We start from the raw sequence: 19,541 nt of genomic DNA, 5'->3' as shown, positions 1-19,541 counted from the left end.
TGCAAACACTGCCCAGGAATAAGGAACATGGCAAAAAATTAAGGAATTTACTTGGTCTCCAAGTACCACAGATCTCGATCTGATCAACTTTCTTTGGAATGCAAAGGAAAAACAACTCCGTTCTATAGAGGCGGCATCTCCGAACTTACTCGTGTCTTGGTACCAGATGCCACATCGCACCTTCTTAGGGGTCAGAGCTGTTTGACAGCAGCACTGGGACCTACACCATATTGGTTTTTAATGGCTGATCTCACACGTGTTCACCATTCATCAGAATAAACCAACTGCTTAAAGGGATTGTCCAGGAATTGAAGCAACTTGTGGGACAGCAGGGAGAGATGTTAAAGAAAAACAAAACAAAACATACTCACTTAACCCTGCCACCAGGCCACACAGACAATCAGTGGCCTCAGCAATGGCTATTACAGAAGCGGTGACATATGTGAGTGATGTCACCTGTCCTCTCTCCAGCGAGGTCACTGATTGGTTGCAGCAGTCACATGAGGCTCAGGACACACTTATAGGTAATGACAATGACACAACTACAGTGTACACAAGTATAGCTAATCACAATGTCACAACAACAAACACAATTACATGTAATCACGATAACACAACAAGAGTGTACACAACTACAGGTAACACAACATGACAATCACAGTGTACACAATTACAGGTAACACAACATGACAATCACAGTGTACACAATTACATGTAACCACAACCTCACAACCACAAATACAATTACATGTAATCCTGACAATGATAACACATCAAAACCTGCATGAGGGACTAAAGATCTCAATGGGGAGTCTGAGAACAGAACTAGCAAAAGGTGTCGAATTTATAGTTTTGGCCAATGATAATAATAGAAAATCTATAAAATGATGTTCTTTATATATAATGATAATTACTGGGGCCAGCAGAAGAGTTAGACTTACCGCACAATGCCAGGTTATGTTCGGACCCGCATGCAATCTGTAAAGCGAAAGAAACAAAGGTCAGGTCAATTTATTGCTTAAGGAACAAGATATTGAGAAGACGGAAATTTTATCTACCAGAACCACATTGACAATGGCAGGAGGACTGGAGCTTACAAACCATCTAGATATGGAGTCGTGCGAAAGCACAAGCAGTCTAGACATGGAGTGGGGCGAGGTGCAGACCGCCTAGACATGGAGTGGGGCGAGGTGCAGACTATCTAGACATGCAGTGGGGCGAGGTGCAGACTGTCTAGATATGGAGTGGAGTGAGGTGCAGACCGTCTAGACATGGAGTGGGGCGAGGTGCAGACCGTCTAGACATGGAGTGGAGCGAGGTGCAGACCGTATAGACATGGAGTGGGGCAAGGCACAGACCATCTAGATATGGAGTGGTGTAAGGTGCAGACCATTTAGACATGGAGTGAGGTGCAGAACGTCTAGACATGGAGTGGAGCGAGGTGAAGACCGTATAGACATGGAGTGGAGCGAGGTGAAGACCGTACAGACATGGAGTGGGGCGAGGTGCAGACCATCTAGACATGGAGTGGGGCGAGGTGCAGACCGTCTAGACATGCAGTGGGGCGAGGTGCAGACTGTCTAGACATGGAGTGGACCGAGGTGCAGACTGTCTACATATGGAGTGAGGTGCAGACCATCTAGATATGGAGTGGACCGAGGTGCAGACTGTCTAGACATGGAGTGGTGCGAGGTGCAGACTGTCTAGACATGGAGTGGTGCGAGGTGCAGACTGTCTAGACATGGAGTGGTGCGAGGTGCAGACTGTCTAGACATGGAGTGGTGCGAGGTGCAGACTGTCTAGACATGGAGTGGTGCGAGGTGCAGACCATCTAGACATGCAGTGGACCGAGGTGCAGACCATCTAGACATGCAGTGGACCGAGGTGCAGACTGTCTAGACATGGAGTGGTGCGAGGTGCAGACTGTCTAGACATGGAGTGGTGCGAGGTGCAGACTGTCTAGACATGGAGTGGTGCGAGGTGCAGACTGTCTAGACATGGAGTGGTGCGAGGTGCAGACTGTCTAGACATGGAGTGGTGCGAGGTGCAGACCATCTAGACATGAAGTAGGGCGAGGTGCAGACCATTTAGACATGGAGTGAGGTGCAGAACGTCTAGACATGGAGTGGAGCGAGGTGAAGACCGTATAGACATGGAGTGGGGCGAGGTGAAGACCGTACAGACATGGAGTGGGGCGAGGTGCAGACCATCTAGACATGGAGTGGGGCGAGGTGCAGACCATCTAGACATGGAGTGGGGCGAGGTGCAGACCATCTAGACATGCAGTGGGGCGAGGTGCAGACTGTCTAGATATGGAGTGGAGTGAGGTGCAGACTGTCTAGACATGGAGTGGGGCGAGGTGCAGACCGTCTAGACATGGAGTGGAGCGAGGTGCAGACTGTATAGACATGGAGTGGGGCGAGGTGCAGACTGTCTAGATATGGAGTGGGGCGAGGTGCAGACTGTCTACATATGGAGTGAGGTGCAGACCATCTAGATATGGAGTGGGGCGAGGTGCAGACCATCTAGACATGGAATGGAGTGAGGTGCAGACCATCTAGATATGGAGTGGACCGAGGTGCAGACTGTCTAGACATGGAGTGGTGCGAGGTGCAGACCGTCTAGACATGGAGTGGGGCGAGGTGCAGACCATCTAGACATGGAGTGAGGCGCAGACCATCTAGATATGGAGTGGTGTAAGGTGCAGACCATTTAGACATGGAGTGAGGTGCAGAACGTCTAGACATGGAGTGGAGCGAGGTGAAGACCGTATAGACATGGAGTGGAGCGAGGTGAAGACCGTATAGACATGGAGTGGGGCGAGGTGAAGACCGTATAGACATGGAGTGGGGCGAGGTGAAGACCGTACAGACATGGAGTGGGGCGAGGTGCAGACCATCTAGACATGGAGTGGGGCGAGGTGCAGACCATCTAGACATGCAGTGGGGCGAGGTGCAGACTGTCTAGATATGGAGTGGAGTGAGGTGCAGACCGTCTAGACATGGAGTGGGGCGAGGTGAAGACCGTGAGGGGCTTTTCCCATGAACAGAACTAAATTTGTAAATAATTAAATGTTAAACATTTCTGTAAATATAAATAATTAATAATTTTGCCGAGCTGAACATTGGGAGGTAATGTGCGCCACGGGCAGGAGAGGGGGTGGGAAAGTGAATGGGTGGTGAATAGTCTACTAGGTAAATGCTGTCTATTATAGAAAAAAATATAGCCTGTACTATGACTACTATGGCGGTCGTCCGGCCAATGATTATTTGAAGACCTCTCGGGAGCCACCTTGGCTCATAGACATGGCTTTGCTCCTGCTATGAAGATGTAGAGAGGACACGGCATACCGGATAAATCGGGATTCCAAGGAAAGTTAGTGATTACCCATAATGGATCCAAGACTGTGGCACAGCCCAGACGAGACCTCTCAGCTGAGTAAAGACTGGGACAGTCTCAGCAAAAGGAATCGCACAGGAAGAGGAACTCTGCACCTACCCTGGAGGGAGAATGGTCTACAAGGGGAAGAAGTGGCCTTTGTGAAGACGACAGTGTGTGACCCTGCACAGATCAGCTGCTGCAGCATCCTCCATGGACTGGAATCTTCTGCTGTAGACGGGAGTGCACGTGGGCTGCTGCTACCCAAATAATAGCAATGGTGCTTCAATTCCCCGAACCACCGATATGCAGTGGGCCAGACTGCTGCACCGCTCCTATTACTTGTATAGGAGAACCTGTACGTGCTTCCTTTTCCAGGGCAGCAATGTCTGACACCTGAAGGCTGCTGGAGCAATTGATCTGAGCAGGTTCTGGGTATAGGACCACTATAGATCACATGATGACCTATCCTGTGGATAAGTCAAGAGTGTAAAATCTACTTTTCGGGCTGGAAAATCCCTTTAACACGGGATACACACCCATTCCATGCCTAGATGCATTGCTTTGGTGCATGATATTGTTACTTAACATTGTGCACGGACAATTCCTTTTTGCATTGCTGTAGACCAAGTAGTGATAAAACTTCTCAGGCTGCCCCAATGACGATCAGTTTCTTTAGGGGTATCGCAGTGACCGACATAAGGAGTATATCAGTACATGGATGGAGTGCCCAACCATTACCAGTTCTCAGTATAGCGGAGGCATTTCTGTACCTGGTACGGTATATCTAGGTGTGGATGGCTCGCTGTGACTTCTCGGTGGATCATGTCCTCAGTGCACTCTCTTCCAGGCTCATGGGTTAAATATGCTTTAAGGATCTATATTTGGACACTGAGTTCAAGTGGTTTATAAGCTCAGTCATCTATGATGAGGCTTCCCCGAGGACATCACTATTCATCAGAGATGCCAACAAATGGAGCATTCATGTAGAAATATGTACAAATCCTGCACCTGATTCCAAGTCTTCCATACAGGGGACACACGATCACTATTTACCACACTTGGAGACACATTCTGCGCCCTGCCATCATATCTACAGGCCACGCGGAGGTTTCTGCATTGGCTAGGCAGATATTGAGGCAAAGCAGAACTCATAGCAATATTATTTTTCTGTGTATCACCTTACCTTTACAGGAATGAGCTGAAAACTGGTCTCACATACCCTGCACCGGCTGCCTATTTCCCAGGGCTGCACCCACTTACATTATCTATCCTCATCTTTGTCTATTACACTAACTCTATACAAGGCAAATGACCCAAGAGTAACCTCCTCCATAATCTCAACCTCCCAATTCAGTCTTCAGGATTTTTCTCACATGCACCAGTTCTCTGGATTGCGCTACCCTGGACAGTCAGATAAAGACTAAATGCTCATGAATGTGTGCATGTGACGGGTCCGCAATAAAATGTCCGGGGGTACATGGATGATATCCCTGAGCGGTCCGAGCCTCCATGGATCCAGGTATAAGACCTGTCCTGAGTTTTTGACCTGGGCTCACAGCCCCACAGCAATACCCGGGTGTGTGTATAGGGCCACAGAAAATAATGGGTCGGCACACTGACAAAGCAAACCTTGTGTGCAAGGAGCCTAATATCCACAGTGTTAAGAAAGATTTTAAGAACCATCTTTGCAGTCAGGCCTATCATTTCCCTACTTTTCTTTAAATACCAAGGGAGAGGGGGGTTAAAGGGGTTGTCCAGCCCCAAATCAATTTTTCATACTGATGACTTATCCACAATATAACATAGTTTCCTTCTCAGGGAACCCAAAAACTTGACTACCTTAAAATACAAACTTCATGTGGTGATAGGACATCAGCATCTACCCCTGTGTGTGCAGCGTGTTCCTCTCCCCCATGGATCATACCTGAGACGCATTGGTCAAGGCAGGGACATGGCATGGTGGCGTGAAGCTTCCTTTAGCGATACTGATGTCTTGTATCCCTTGGCTCTTGGCTTGAGGACCGCTCACATTTCTTCCGAGCTGACCATAGTCTGATCTTCCCCAAGTATACACTTTACCAGACTCTGAAATACACATGAAAAACGCATTAAACAGTTTAATGAAGTAGTGGTTGCACTGGTGCAGTGTGTATGGCTCTCACTGGTGCAGTGTGTATGGCTCTCACTGGTGCAATATGTATGGCTCTCATTGGTGCAGTGTGTATGGCTCTCATTGGTGCAGTGTGTACAGCTCTCATTGGTGCAGTGTGTATGGCTCTCATTGGTGCAGTGTGTATGGCTCTCATTGGTGCAGTGTGTATGGGTCTCATTGGTGCAGTGTGTATGGCTCTCATTGGTGCAGTGTGTATGGCTCTCATTGGTGCAGTGTGTATGGCTCTCATTGGTGCAGTGTGTATGGGTCTCATTGGTGCAGTGTGTATGGCTCTCATTGGTGCAGTGTGTATGGCTCTCATTGGTGTAGTGTGTATGGCTCTCACTGGTGCAGTGTGTATGGCTCTCACTGGTGCAGTGTGTATGGCTCTCATTGGTGCAGTGTGTATGGCTCTCATTGGTGCAGTGTGTATGGGTCTCATTGGTGCAGTGTGTATGGCTCTCATTGGTGCAGTTTGTATGGCTCTCATTGGTGCAGTGTGTATGGCTCTCACTGGTGCAATGTGTATGGCTCTCATTGGTGCAGTGTGTATGGCTCTCATTGGTGCAGTGTGTATGGCTCTCATTGGTGCAGTGTGTATGGCTCTCACTGGTGCAGTGTGTATGGCTCTCACTGGTGCAGTGTGTATGGCTCTCATTGGTGCAGTGTGTATGGCTCTCATTGATGTAGTGTGTATGGCTCTCGTTGGTGTAGTGTGTATGGCTCTCGTTGGTGCAGTGTGTATGGCTCTCGTTGGTGCAGTGTGTATGGCTCTCACTGGTGCAGTGTGTATGGCTCTCTCTGGTTCAGTGTGTATGGCTCTCATTGGCGTAGTGTGTATGGCTCTCATTGGTGTAGTGTGTACCGCTCTCATTGGTGCAGTGTGTAGGGCTCTCATTGGTGCAGTGTGTATGGCTCTCACTGGTGCAGTGTGTATGGCTCACATTGGTGCAGTGTGTATGGCTCCCACTGCTGCAGTGTGTATGGTTCTCATTGGTGCAGTGTGTATGGCTCTCATTGGTGCAGTGTGTATGGCTCTCACTGGTGTAGTGTGTATGGCTCTCACTGGTGCAGTGTGTATGGCTCTCATTGGCGTAGTGTGTATGGCTCTCATTGGTGTAGGGTGTACCGCTCTCATTGGTGCAGTGTGTAGGGCTCTCATTGGTGCAGTGTGTATGGCTCACATTGGTGCAGTGTGTATGGCTCCCACTGCTGCAGTGTGTATGGTTCTCATTGGTGCAGTGTGTATGGCTCTCACTGGTGCAGTGTGTATGGCTCTCATTGGTGTAGTGTGTACGGCTCTCATTGGTGTAGTGTGTATAGCTCTCATTGGTGCAGTGTGTATGGCTCTCACTGGTGTAGTGTGTATGGCTCTCACTGGTGCAGTGTGTACGGCTCTCATTGGTGCAGTGTGTACCGCTCTCATTGGTGCAGTGTGTATGGCTCTCATTGGTGCAGTGTGTATGGCTCTCATTGGTGCAGTGTGTATGGCTCCCACTGCTGCAGTGTGTATGGTTCTCATTGGTGCAGTGTGTACAGCTCTCATTGGTGCAATGTGTATGGCTCTCTCTGGTGCAGTGTGTATGGCTCTCATTGGCGTAGTGTGTATGGCTCTCATTGGTGTAGTGTGTACCGCTCTCATTGGTGCAGTGTGTAGGGCTCTCATTGGTGCAGTGTGTATGGCTCTCACTGGTGCAGTGTGTATGGCTCACATTGGTGCAGTGTGTATGGCTCCCACTGCTGCAGTGTGTATGGTTCTCATTGGTGCAGTGTGTATGGCTCTCATTGGTGCAGTGTGTATGGCTCTCACTGGTGCAGTGTGTATGGCTCTCTCTGGTGCAGTGTGTATGGCTCTCATTGGCGTAGTGTGTATGGCTCTCACTGGTGTAGTGTGTATGGCTCTCACTGGTGCAGTGCGTACGGCTCTCATTGGTGCAGTGTGTACCGCTCTCATTGGTGCAGTGTGTATGGCTCACATTGGTGCAGTGTGTATGGCTCTCATTGGTGCAGTGTGTATGGTTCTCATTGGTGCAGTGTGTATGGCTCTCATTGGTGCAGTGTGTATGGCTCTCATTGGTGCAGTGTGTACAGCTCTCATTGGTGCAGTGTGTATGGCTCTCATTGGTGTAGTGTGTATGGCTCTCATTGGTGCAGTGTGTATGGCTCTCATTGGTGTAGTGTGTATGGCTCTCATTGGTGCAGTGTGGATGGCTCTCATTGGTGTAGTGTGTATGGCTCTCATTGGTGCAGTGTGTATGGCTCTCATTGGTGTAGTGTGGATGGCTCTCATTGGTGCCACAGAACAATACACCATGGAATATACCATAGCCTCTGGTATCACACTTACACCTATAAATTCTGAATATATTTTGCACTATTTTACATAGATTGATGATGGTGTTTGGAGTTGATGCTGTACAGCCCAATAAACCTGTGTGACTATCCTGGAGAGGACGTATTACATAGACATGATGTGCCACTGAACAGAAAGCATATAATGGAAACAATCTACATTGGGTAGGATTTGCACAGGACTTCAAAAACAAGGCTGCTTTCTTCTTCTCAGGAAGTGATGTCATGTCATGGCCATGTTGCAGCTCAGTCTCATTTATTTTAATGGGACAGAGATGTGGAATTGCCATGTGACCAATGGATGTGAGGTCACTTCCTGAGAAGAAGAGAGCAGCCATTTTTTCGAAGTCCTGCACAACCCCTTTAAGTACATGTACATATTATAGGCTCCAATGTGCAGAACTGGCCGACTAATACATTTATTGATATGATTAGGTCTACTGTATCTTGTGTCACTGCTGGGAGGGACTGTGAGAACACGGGGTGTCGCTGGTATCCTGCTCTGGTCCTGGTCGTTCTGAAAAAAGACACCCCAAAAATCAGCTGGTTTTAATGTAACCGCCCAAGGTATGGTGGCAGGGATGGGGTTAATTGCACATGAGGTATCTCAAGGGCCCAGGTGGTGATTCTGTGCGGGGGCCCTCCGCTATTTGTCTGCTAATAAGCCAAAAATATCATATCTTCTTAGTGTTTGCTAATATTCAGGACCATATACAGATGATAATGATGAAGAGGAGCAGCCGCCGGAGCCTCCCAGGGAGAGCAGCCATGTCACCCCCCCTCCAGCACCACCACCGACTGGTCACCCTCTTCATTACAGTTTCCCCCTAGGATCCTGGCCGTTCACTGCTTAGATACCAGCAGGGGTGGCCTATAACACCGTGTGCCATGTGCGTACACAGCAGGCCTTCTCCTCCACGGCTGCAGGAGGCCCTTTAGAGATGATTCCTACATTAGATGTGTGTGATCTCCCCCGACCGCCAACTAAGAGACTGCAGCAGCCGTGTGAATACGTGCAGACAGTAAAAGCTGCAGAAGGAGATTACATTAAGAACCCTTACCTGCTGTTCGGAGGTTTAATACAATGTACAGAAAAACACAATGAGGATAGTACAGTCAGGTGTGGCATTAAAGGGTTAATACAATATATAGGAAGCGTATAGAAGGCATCTGTGCAAGTGACCTCTGCCTACAATACAAGGGTTAATATCACATTCAGAAAGTGCGCAGTAAAGACCAGTATGGCGTAAGATAATTCATGGAAAGCTTGTAATGAAGTTAAAAGAGACCGGTGTGGTTGTGTATCAATTTGGAAATTAGTGATGCGGGGGTTAATCCGATATATAGGGAGACATGGAGTTTCATTCAATTTATGGGGAAACGCAGGGGTTAGTCCATGGTATTGGGAAACACCAAGATCAATCCATCGTATAAGAAGACACAAGGGTTAATCCAACGTATAGGGAGACAGGAGTTAATCCAATGTATTGGGAAACACAAGATTAATCCAATGTATTGGGAGACACAGGGTTAATCCAATGTATTGGGAGACACGGGGGTTAATCCAATGTATTGGGAGAGACAGAGTTAATTCAATATATTGGGAGATACGGGGGTTAATATAATGTATTAGAAGACATGGGGGTTAATACAATGTATTAGGAGACACGGGGTTAATCCAATCTATAAGGAAAACAGGGGTTAATCTATCATATAGGAAGATGCAAGTGTTAATCCATCATCTGGGGAGATACACAGGTAATCCATTGTGTAGGAAGATACAAGGGTTAATCCATCATATAGGGAAGCACTGGGGTTAATCTATTATATCAGGAGACACAGAGGTTAATCCCATGTATAGGAAGAGATGGGAGCTGATATATAGGGAGACACAAGGGATAAGATAATGTATACACAGACGCCAAGATGTCGATTATTTTGCTGTGCTCTGAATTTCGATGTGTTATTTTAAGGTTTGATGCCTTCACCACCTTATATCTAACCCTTATAGAGACCCCTCCTCCCCTTTTGCCAGGGCCCCCTGCTCAGGTAGCGCACTCTATAGGGGTCTCCCAGGATGACGTCTCTCCTAGAGGGATCTGCAGAGAATATGTGGCCTCTTACCAGACTGTGCGATCAGATGGCTCCATCCGCCCCATACTGCCCTCAGCTGTTCTCCTGAGAACATTGCACGCTCTATCTTATGCGGTAGCAGAACAAAGGGCTCCGGGTGCAGAAGCTGCCCATGTTTATTGCTGCCCCAAACATGTAGATCTCCTGCAGCTACACAAGAAAAACCGGGAGGAGGAAGAAGACAATAAAGATCTGCTCAAACACCCAAAGCCTTAGCGGCAAGTCACATATAGATCAATACTGTATATAGAAGTGTATACAACACTGACATAAGACTCCATACAGATATAAAGCACCAGAGGCAGTTGTCAGTGATAAAGAAAAGCCCTTAAATCTGTACAATCTCCTGATATACACAGAGATGCGTCCACTCACCTGACAGAGCCGCACAATGGTACGATCCTGACGCCACGCGCTTCATTTTTACATTTTCCAAACCTATTAAAGTAAATTTGACATTTGTGAATTTTGGCAGAGAACAAACATAAAAAATAAAAATATGAGAAATAATTGAGAAAAAATGATGCGGTGCCTCTTAGGGTTCTGTGTATTGCCTTTCACATTTTTACATAATGAAGCGAATTTATTAAAACTGGCGTCAGCTATGTCATTCCTAATATATTACACAGCTCTATAATGTGACCGCTCTTACAGTATACAGTATATAGTGTGACCGCTCTTACAGTATACAGCAGGCATGTCAAACATGCGGCCCGCGGGCCGCATGCGGCCCTTTACAGGCATATCTGCGGCCCGCACAAAAGTCTCAAACTTTGTCTCTAAAGTTTAGAGACAAAGTTTGAAACTTTTGTGCGGGCCGCAGAGGTGCAATACTCACGCGGCTACACGCTGCTGTGTAGACGTGATGTGACGTGATGACGTCACATCGCGTCTACGACTGTTAGCGTGCGAGAGAGAGAGTGCGGCGGGGGAGTGAGGACTCGGAGTCGTCGGACAAGGTAAGGCAGTTCTATATACTGCCGGAAAGCTGACAGTGCGCTGAGTTCAGCGCACTGTTGGCTTTCCCGATGTGGGCCCAGTGTGAAGAGCTTACGGTCCCGGTACAGTAGCTCTTCTATGGTCAGAAGGGCGTTTCTGACACTCAGTCAGAGACGTCCTTCTTCACAGCACAGCCAATCGCGCTGTGCTGTGAGAGCCGGGAGGAACGCCCCCCTCCCTCCCTGATAATGCTCGTCTATGGACGAGTACTGCGAGCAGATGGAGGGGGCGTTCCTCCCGGCTCTCACAGCACAGCGCGATTGGCTGTGCTGTGAAGAAAGTCCTCTTTAATGTGTGTGCACATACAGGTGGAACGTGAAACAGAGGGCAGATGAAGGAGGGGACGGCATGACACTGGGGGCAGAGATGGAGAGGACGGCATGACACTGGGGGCAGAGATGTGGGGACATGAATCTGGGGGCAGAGATGGGAGGGACATGAATCTGGGGGAAGAGATGGGGAGGACATGAATCTGGGGGCAGAGATGGAGGGGACATGAATCTGGGGGCAGAGATGGGGAGGACATGAATCTGGGGGGCAGAGATGGGGGGAGACATGACTCTGGGGGCAGAGATGGGGAGGACATGAATCTGGGGGAAGAGATGGGGAGGACATGAATCTGGGGGAAGAGATGGGGAGGACATGAATCTGGGGGCAGAGATGGGAAGGACATGAATCTGGGGGCAGAGATGGGGGGACATGAATATGGGGGCAGAGATGGGGAGGACATGAATCTGGGGGCAGAGATGGGGAGGACATGAATATGGGGGCAGAGATGGGGAGGACATGAATCTGGGGGCAGAGATGGGGGGACATGAATATGGGGGCAGAGATGGGGAGGACATGAATCTGGGGGCAGAGATGGGGGGACATGAATATGGGGGCAGAGATGGGGGGGGCATGAATATGGGGGCAGAGATGGGGGGACATGAATCTGGGGGGCAGAGATGGGGGGACATGAATCTGGGGGGCAGAGATGGGGGGGACATGAATCTGGGGGCAGAGATGGATGGGACATGAAACTGGGGGCAGAGATGGAGGAGGGACAGGAATCTGGGGGCAGAGATGGAGGAGGGACATGAATCTGGGGGGCAGAGATGGGGGGACATGAATCTGGGGGGCAGAGATGGGGGGACATGAGTCTGGGGGGCAGAGATGGAGGAGGGACAGGAATCTGGGGGCAGAGATGGAGGAGGGACATGAATCTGGGGGGCAGAGATGGGGGGACATGAATCTGGGGGGCAGAGATGGAGGAGGGACAGGAATCTGGGGGCAGAGATGGAGGAGGGACATGAATCTGGGGGGCAGAGATGGGGGGACATGAGTCTGGGGGCAGAGATGGATGGGACATGAAACTGGGGGCAGAGATGGATGGGACATGAAACTGGGGGCAGAGATGGAGGGGACATGAAACTGGGGGCAGAGATGGAGGGGGACATGAATCTGGGGGCAGATGAAGGGTGTATATGTAAACAGATAATTTTCTTTTATGAAACTAACAAAATCTTCTCAGAGAACAAGGCTGACTGATCACCACTTATCTAAAAAAAAGATTGAAAAAAATTATAACAAATAAATGTTTAGTTTTTAATTGCTGTATTTTTGTTAAATATATTAGTTGCTGTTACATATTACTACTTCATATCTTGTTTTCATGACTGCTGTTAAAATACATGTGTGACATTAGCTGCTGTGTGCGGCCCTCGCAACAACCTCTTGTTACTCATGTGGCCCTCGGGGTACCCTGAGTTTGACATGCCTGGTATACAGTATATAGTGTGACTGCTCTTACAGTATACAGTATATAGTGTGACCGCTCTTACAGTATACAGTATATAGTGTGACCGCTCTTACAGTATACAGTATATAGTGTGACTGCTCTTACAGAATACAGTATATAGTGTGACCGCTCTTACAGTATACAGCTCTATAGTGTGACCGCTCTTACAGTATACAGCTCTATAGTGTGACCGCTCTTACAGTATACAGTATATAGTGTGACTGCTCTTACAGTATACAGTATATAGTGTGACTGCTCTTACAGTATACAGTATATAGTATGACCGCTCTTACAGTATACAGTGTGACTGCTCTTACAGTATACAGTATATAGTGTGACTGCTCTTACAGTATACAGTAAATAGTGTGGCCGCTCTAACAGTATACAGTATATAGTGTGACTGCTCTTACAGTATACAGCTCCATAGTGTGACCGCTCTTACAGTATACAGTATATAGTGTGACTGCTCTTACAGTATACAGTATATAGTGTGACCGCTCTTACAGTATACAGTATATAGTGTGACCGCTCTTACAGTATACAGTATATAGTGTGACTACTCTTACAGTATACAGCTCCACAGTATGAATAGATCTTCTTCAAGACAACTACACAGAAGATCCACAACAGGAGCAGGTAGTAAGACGCCCCCTGATAGTTTGGCTTGAGAATACAGATATTACCTGGCACTGGGCAAGGTTCCTGAGCTGTGTAGAAAGGAAGGATTGTTTCCCCCTGGCAGAATCTCTTTGCATGCGATGCCAGTCCAGAGCCCCACTGCAATGTCTGACCACTTTCTGCAAAATAAGCAAAAAAAAAAAATCATAAATGGGCCTTTGGTGCCGCTTAGATCAGTAATAACATGACGGCATAGAAAGTCTAAGTGCTGAAGGCTACACCAGGATCCAGGTGACTCCCATAGAACCCGCGGCTCAGTGTCTCCCGATATAACATGTCGTCCTTGTATCTAGATACTAAAAAGTTGTAGCAGAGTAAAGGTTAGTTCACATGGTGGAAACCTTTTCCGCTGTGTGTTTTTTTTTCCGCGCGGCAGTGCCATCCCGCTCCTGATTAGGCCCGGATGAATGGGTCTAATTAAGAGGGAGTCTGAAGTCATCAAAATCCACCTGCAAAAATCTCTGTGTGAACATACCCTTAAAGGGATTTCCCATGAACAGAAGTGTCTTGATAGTTTGCCAATGAAACCAACCATAAATTCAGGAACTCTTTATGGTCTGACACTAACAACCCGCAGTCCATAGTAAGTTTCTGCATTCTTGGTCATATCCACTGGCATCCGATGGAGACAAAAGACGTCATCACTAAGACGGTTATAGAAAATCTAGAAAATGCTGCAAAGTTTTAAAGGTTCATTTTGTGGACACCAGTGTAACCTCTGACCCCGGCTGCCCCTCTCAGTCTGTCCACAGGAAGGAAAAATAGAAATTAATCTCACGGGCCAAACTCAATTCTTACCTGTCACAGCCAAGGTGTGTCGTAAACCAGCGGCGACATCCACAATCCTCTCAGGAATATTCTAGAAAAAAAACACAAACCTCATTCATCTGTATGTAGGTAAAAGAGTGAAGGTGCGCGTGTACGGTGGCCAATATTACATTGGAGAAAACCCTTGCCTCGTGACCCTAGCATCCTCCAAGATGTCAGCTCTTAGGGGAGGGGGGATTTATGAAGACTGGCATGTTCCCCTTGCAAACAAGTGGTGAGGCTGGCATAAAAAGCAAAAAAAAAAGTTGCAAATTTTTGCAAAAAAACCAAAAAATTTGTGACATCTTCACTCCTGTACACTCCAAACTTAGCGTACAAGGCATGACAAATATTTTACCTTGAGGAATCGGAGGAATTTACCATCCCTAGCTCTCGGCTAGTCACAGATAATGGCACATGCTGCATTTGCACAAAAATCTGTGACTGCTTGAGGGTTTTGCACTGTTTGCAACAGTAGTGAGATTTTGGCGTAAGGTAAGTAGACCAATAGGTGGTATAACATGAGACAAAAATGTCAGAAGGATGCACAGTATTTATCAGCCATTTGATCAGTGTGGTGCCTATTTAAGTTGCCATTGTCTAAGAAGGATTAGTAAATTTGTTGTCTTTGGCTCCAAGAGCTTTACAACAGGGCTATTATGGACTCTAAACTCCAAGTCCTTGCTTTGTTAGGATGGTCGAGTGGTCTAAGGTGCCAGACTCCAGAGTAACTAAACCCCAAGTCCATAAGGATCTGTTGGAGGATTTGTGTCCCAAATCACCCTGACAGGTTCCCTTTAAGACCCATCATCCTGCACATAAGAAGCCCTGTCTGCGTCAGCAGAAGCTCAGAAAGTACGTCATAGGAATACTATAGTAATTGGCTCCCATTGGCAGGTTTATGATCCACTCACAGTCTCCCAGAACCCACTGTGTCTGCCCGGCCCTTATCCTCAAAGGTCTTAGAGGCAGGGGTGATTGTTTCTGAGTCTGCTGTACTGCACTCGCCACTACTCAGAACACCTCATAAGAGTATAAGGACTAGATATGTCCCTGTATACACCAGACAACTGCATACAAAACAAACATCCCAAGTCCAGCCAGACAGGTGTTACCCTGCAGCAGCCCAGGCATCTGTATGAGTAATCAGTACAACACGCACTCGCCAAAGCAAAGCCAGCCATATGCAGACTAAGCAGTTCTGCCTCAATACTCTCATAAGAAGCTGACATCAGCATTTCTTATATATATATATATATATATATATATATATATATATATATATATATATATATATATATATATAGTTCTTTTCCTAGGTTAGCTTTGTCTTGCTTGTATGTTCTTACTGATGGATTCCATGTTATGTTCCAGTACGCACCTGAATCAGTTTAGGAACTGAACTCTTCTTTTGTTGGGCATTTCCAAGCTGGCCATAGGCATTCGATCCACAAGATAAGAGCTGACCGTGATCTGGAAGGCAGAAAATAATCCATTAATAGTAAAGGGTCTGCTCTGTGCTCTAGGACTCAGCTAGGGCCAGAAGAGAATACACAGGAATTCAATGTACTATAGGGAGGCAAACCATACAACAACCCCCACTCAAGTCCAATGGATTCAAACAGGGGAAGTCAGGACCCCTGCTCTCGTGTCTGGAGGGGGTCCCAAGGATCACACACGTCTTCCTTATTCACAGGGAAGATGTCTTGCTCTTGGGACTAGGCTTTAAGATGTTCAGGCGCCCATAAATATTAGTTGAAAGTTGGCAAATATCTAGTGTATGAGGGTGGTCCTGACCCAATGCTATTTTATATGTCATATGTAACTAATTTCCTCATTGACAAGCGATGCCCCTGAAATATTAGGAGAATCCAACCTACTAATAATTCAGGTGCAGAGTTGGGGTCCCATTATCAGAAATTAATAAAGATTTCCGGTATAACTCACTGCAGTTTTTTGGAGTAAATTATAGAAAATTTGATGGTCCGAGATATCCTCACCCCAGCCGGCTTATGTCTCAGCCCTGCTCCAAATGCTTTTGTATAAGATGGCAGGTAGGGAGCAGAAAGAGAGAAGAGGGTGCAAAGAAAGGGTCACCAAGGATGCACCACAACTAGGCCTATCCATGTCAGTTTTTTAGTAAAATCCCCCCAATGATCTGAAGTAGCATTCTGCAAAAGGCTATTATAAATGTATGGACAGACTGAACAACATGGACTCCAAACAGACACGGTGGAAGAAAACAGAAGACCGCTCTGGAACCTGCGCTCCTTATACATGACAAAGGTCACAGCACATTCCTGATATCAGTCAGATAGAAGCTATCTATACCTGTTAAGATAATAGAGAAGTCCCAGCCACAAGAAACCTTGGCAATGCATGCGTCCAGAATGGCGGTACACAGGGTGAGCTGAGGGAGATCATTGTAGTGACCCAGTCCCAACTGACCGCTCTTGTTCTGACCACACACATATAACTTGCCACACTCTAGGAGAAAGAAACAGGAGATTAAGAGGATAAAAAAATCTACTATACAGTAAATCTAACCTGAGTCTTTAGCCAAGCTGCTGCGATGCCACTTGGTGGACTGCGAGGTGTTAATTAAGAACGTCAGTGTCGTTCACATTAGGTAAGATAATGTGGGGTCAGCCGGTGCGCGTTACATCACTACATGCTCAGCTACATTGGTGTTGCAGAAAACTACAATCCATAAGTGATCGCTATATAGTTATATGGAAATATATGCACACAGCTGGACATACGTGACCTGACCCGTGTACCTGTAACAATGGCAGTATGCCCTCCTCCAGCACTGATACTCTTTATGATGGGCCACTTGTCTCCCAAGCCTGGCACTTGCTGAGGAAGCTGGGCATCATCGCTGCTTCCCAGACCCAGTTGACCATAACTGTTTGAGCCCTGAAATATAAGATCATACAAGGGGATAAGCAGAGGCAAGAAGCAAGGAAAAAGCTCAGCATGCAGTATACAATACCTGCAGCAAGGGACTGCAATGGAAAGCATGCACGCAGAATAGTGTGATCAGCAGAACCTCCGCAGGCAGTCGCTATACATCAGACAATCCATAGGACGTAAAGAAGAGCAAGTCAGCACTTACCTGGGCTCATGCATGTGCTACCAACTACTGACACTACACTTGGAGCTGTTCCCACACATTGCAGAGTGCAGTGGACGGGGAGCTGCATGCGCCTTTTTTTTGGGAACACAGCCAATGGAAGAGGCTGCAGCAGAGCTGGTAATGAGCCGCAACTACCAAGTCCCATGTGCAGAATGCTCTTTATCCAGTGCTATCTGCAGAGAGACGGGGGGACCCAGAGCTGGGGGGGGGGGGGGTGTGTCACAAGATTCTCTGCAGCAAACTCTATACAAGGGAACAGAACCCTCAAATCTTCCCAGAACATGTTCTTCATAAATAATGGTCTGAATACATTAGAGGAAAGGAAAAAAGTGTCAAAGAAACACAATGACCATAAATCACCGGAAAATCATTAGGCTGCATTGCCGTCATGGGTAAAGTGTGTAGTGGGAGGAAGGAGAAGGGAGAGGAAGGGAAGGAGGGAGGGGGAGAGAAGGGGAAAATGTGGGAGAGAAGAAGAATACAGAGGAGGGGGAGTAAAAGGGGAAAAGAAGAAAATGAGGGAAGACTAGAGGAGAAGGGGAAAGAAGGGGAAGAAGAGAAGGAAGGAAGACTAAAGGAGGAGAAGGGGAAAAGGTAGCAGAGAAGAATAGAGAGGAGGGAGAATAACAGGGGAGACTAGAGAGGGAAAGGGGGAATAAAGGAGAGAAAAGAAGGAAGGAAAAGAGGGAAGAGGAGAGAAGAAGGAAAAGAGGGAAAGACTAGATGAGAAGGGGAAGAAGAGAAGGAAGGAAGACTAAAGGAGGAGAAGGGGAAAAGGTAGGGGAGAAGAATAGAGAGGAGGGAGAAGAACAGGGAAGACTAGAGAGGGAAAGAGGGAAGAAGAGAAGAAGGAAAAGAGGGAAGACTAGAGGAGAAGGGTAAAGAAGGGGAAGAAAAGAAGCAAGGAAGACTAGAGGAGGAGAAGGGGAAAGGTAGGGGAGAAGAAGAAAAGAAGAATAGAGAGGAGGGAGAAGAACAGGGAAGACTAGAGAAGGAAAAGGGTAATAAAGGAGAGAAGAGAAGAAGGAAAAGAGGGAAGACTAGAGGAGAAGGGGAAGAAGAATAGAGAGGAGAGAGAAGAAAGGAATGAGGGAAGAGAAGGGGAATAAATGGGGAGAATAAGACAAGGGAGGAGGGAGAAGAATGTAAGGAGGGAAGAGAAGAAAGAGGGAAGGAGGAGAAGGGGAGAAGGTAGCGGAGAAGAAAAGAGGAGGGAGAATAACAGGGAAGACTAGAGAAGGAAAAGGGAGGAGAGGAGAGAAGGGGAAAAGGTAGCGGAGGAGAATATAAAGCGGCGAGACTAAAAGAGAAGGCAAAGAGGGGTAAAGATCAGAAGAAAAAATGAAAGGAAGAAGGAAAGTGAGAAGACAGAGAAGGAGGAGGAAGAAGAGATAGAATAGAGAAAAGGGAGAACAAAGGATGGAGATAAAAGTAAAAGAGGAGAAGGAGGAAAGATGGAGAGAGGAGGGAGAGTAATGAGGAGATAAGAGGGGACAGGGTAACACGGAGGCGGCAGAGCAGCCCTCAGGTACAGCTGGAATAGTCCGGAATGCGGAGCGGCCACCACAGCCGCGGGAGGACCACAAGTCCCAGCAGTCCCGGGCGGTGACTCTCACCCAGGTGAGCAGGACTTGGCGGGTTTCTTCTTTGTCGCTCATCCCCGGGTATCCCGGATACAGCGCGGTCCGGCTGTCACTATGGAGACCGAAGCTTCAGGAAAGCCGCATACTGGTGGGCTAAAGGACCTGCGGTGACGTCATGGCCATGTGATCAGTCACGTGTGTAAGAGCAGGCAGCTGCAACCAAGTGTCATGTGATTTATCCTGCATTATGTATGCAGTGTACAATATATACAAAACACTGTACACTATATACACCCAGCTGTACACTGTACATCATATACACAGCATTGTACACTATATACACCCAGCTCCACACTATATACATTATATACACAGCACTGTACATTATACTGTATATGCACCCAGCTGTACACTATATACACCCAGCTGTACACTGTACACTATATACACAACACTGTACACTATATACACCCAGCTCTACACAATATACAGTATATACAAAGCACTGTACAATATACTGTATATGCACCCAGCTGT

General features: G+C 47.3%; 1 protein-coding gene across 2 annotated transcripts in view; it reads right to left on the bottom strand.

Moving 5' to 3' along the window:
* The window catches only part of SERGEF (secretion regulating guanine nucleotide exchange factor), a 32,892-nt gene extending 13,726 nt beyond the window's left edge, over positions 1-19,166 (bottom strand). For both annotated transcript variants that reach the window (XM_075280915.1, XM_075280914.1), the window contains exons 1-10: positions 19,038-19,166; positions 17,063-17,201; positions 16,614-16,769; positions 15,664-15,755; positions 14,274-14,334; positions 13,481-13,594; positions 10,394-10,456; positions 10,010-10,168; positions 5,306-5,466; positions 942-978 (exon numbers count right to left, since the gene is read on the bottom strand). In XM_075280915.1, coding sequence (XP_075137016.1) covers positions 942-978; positions 5,306-5,466; positions 10,010-10,168; positions 10,394-10,456; positions 13,481-13,594; positions 14,274-14,334; positions 15,664-15,755; positions 16,614-16,769; positions 17,063-17,201; positions 19,038-19,079 — 1,024 coding nt within the window. In that variant the 5' untranslated portion in view covers positions 19,080-19,166. The remainder of the gene's footprint in view (positions 1-941; positions 979-5,305; positions 5,467-10,009; positions 10,169-10,393; positions 10,457-13,480; positions 13,595-14,273; positions 14,335-15,663; positions 15,756-16,613; positions 16,770-17,062; positions 17,202-19,037) is intronic.
* Between the last annotated feature and the right edge of the window lie 375 nt (positions 19,167-19,541).

The sequence above is a fragment of the Leptodactylus fuscus genome, chromosome 7, assembly GCF_031893055.1.
Source record: "Leptodactylus fuscus isolate aLepFus1 chromosome 7, aLepFus1.hap2, whole genome shotgun sequence".
NCBI classification, from domain to species: domain Eukaryota; kingdom Metazoa; phylum Chordata; class Amphibia; order Anura; family Leptodactylidae; genus Leptodactylus; species Leptodactylus fuscus.
Note: the sequence above shows the minus strand (reverse complement) of the source record. Positions and strands in the feature narration are given on the sequence as shown.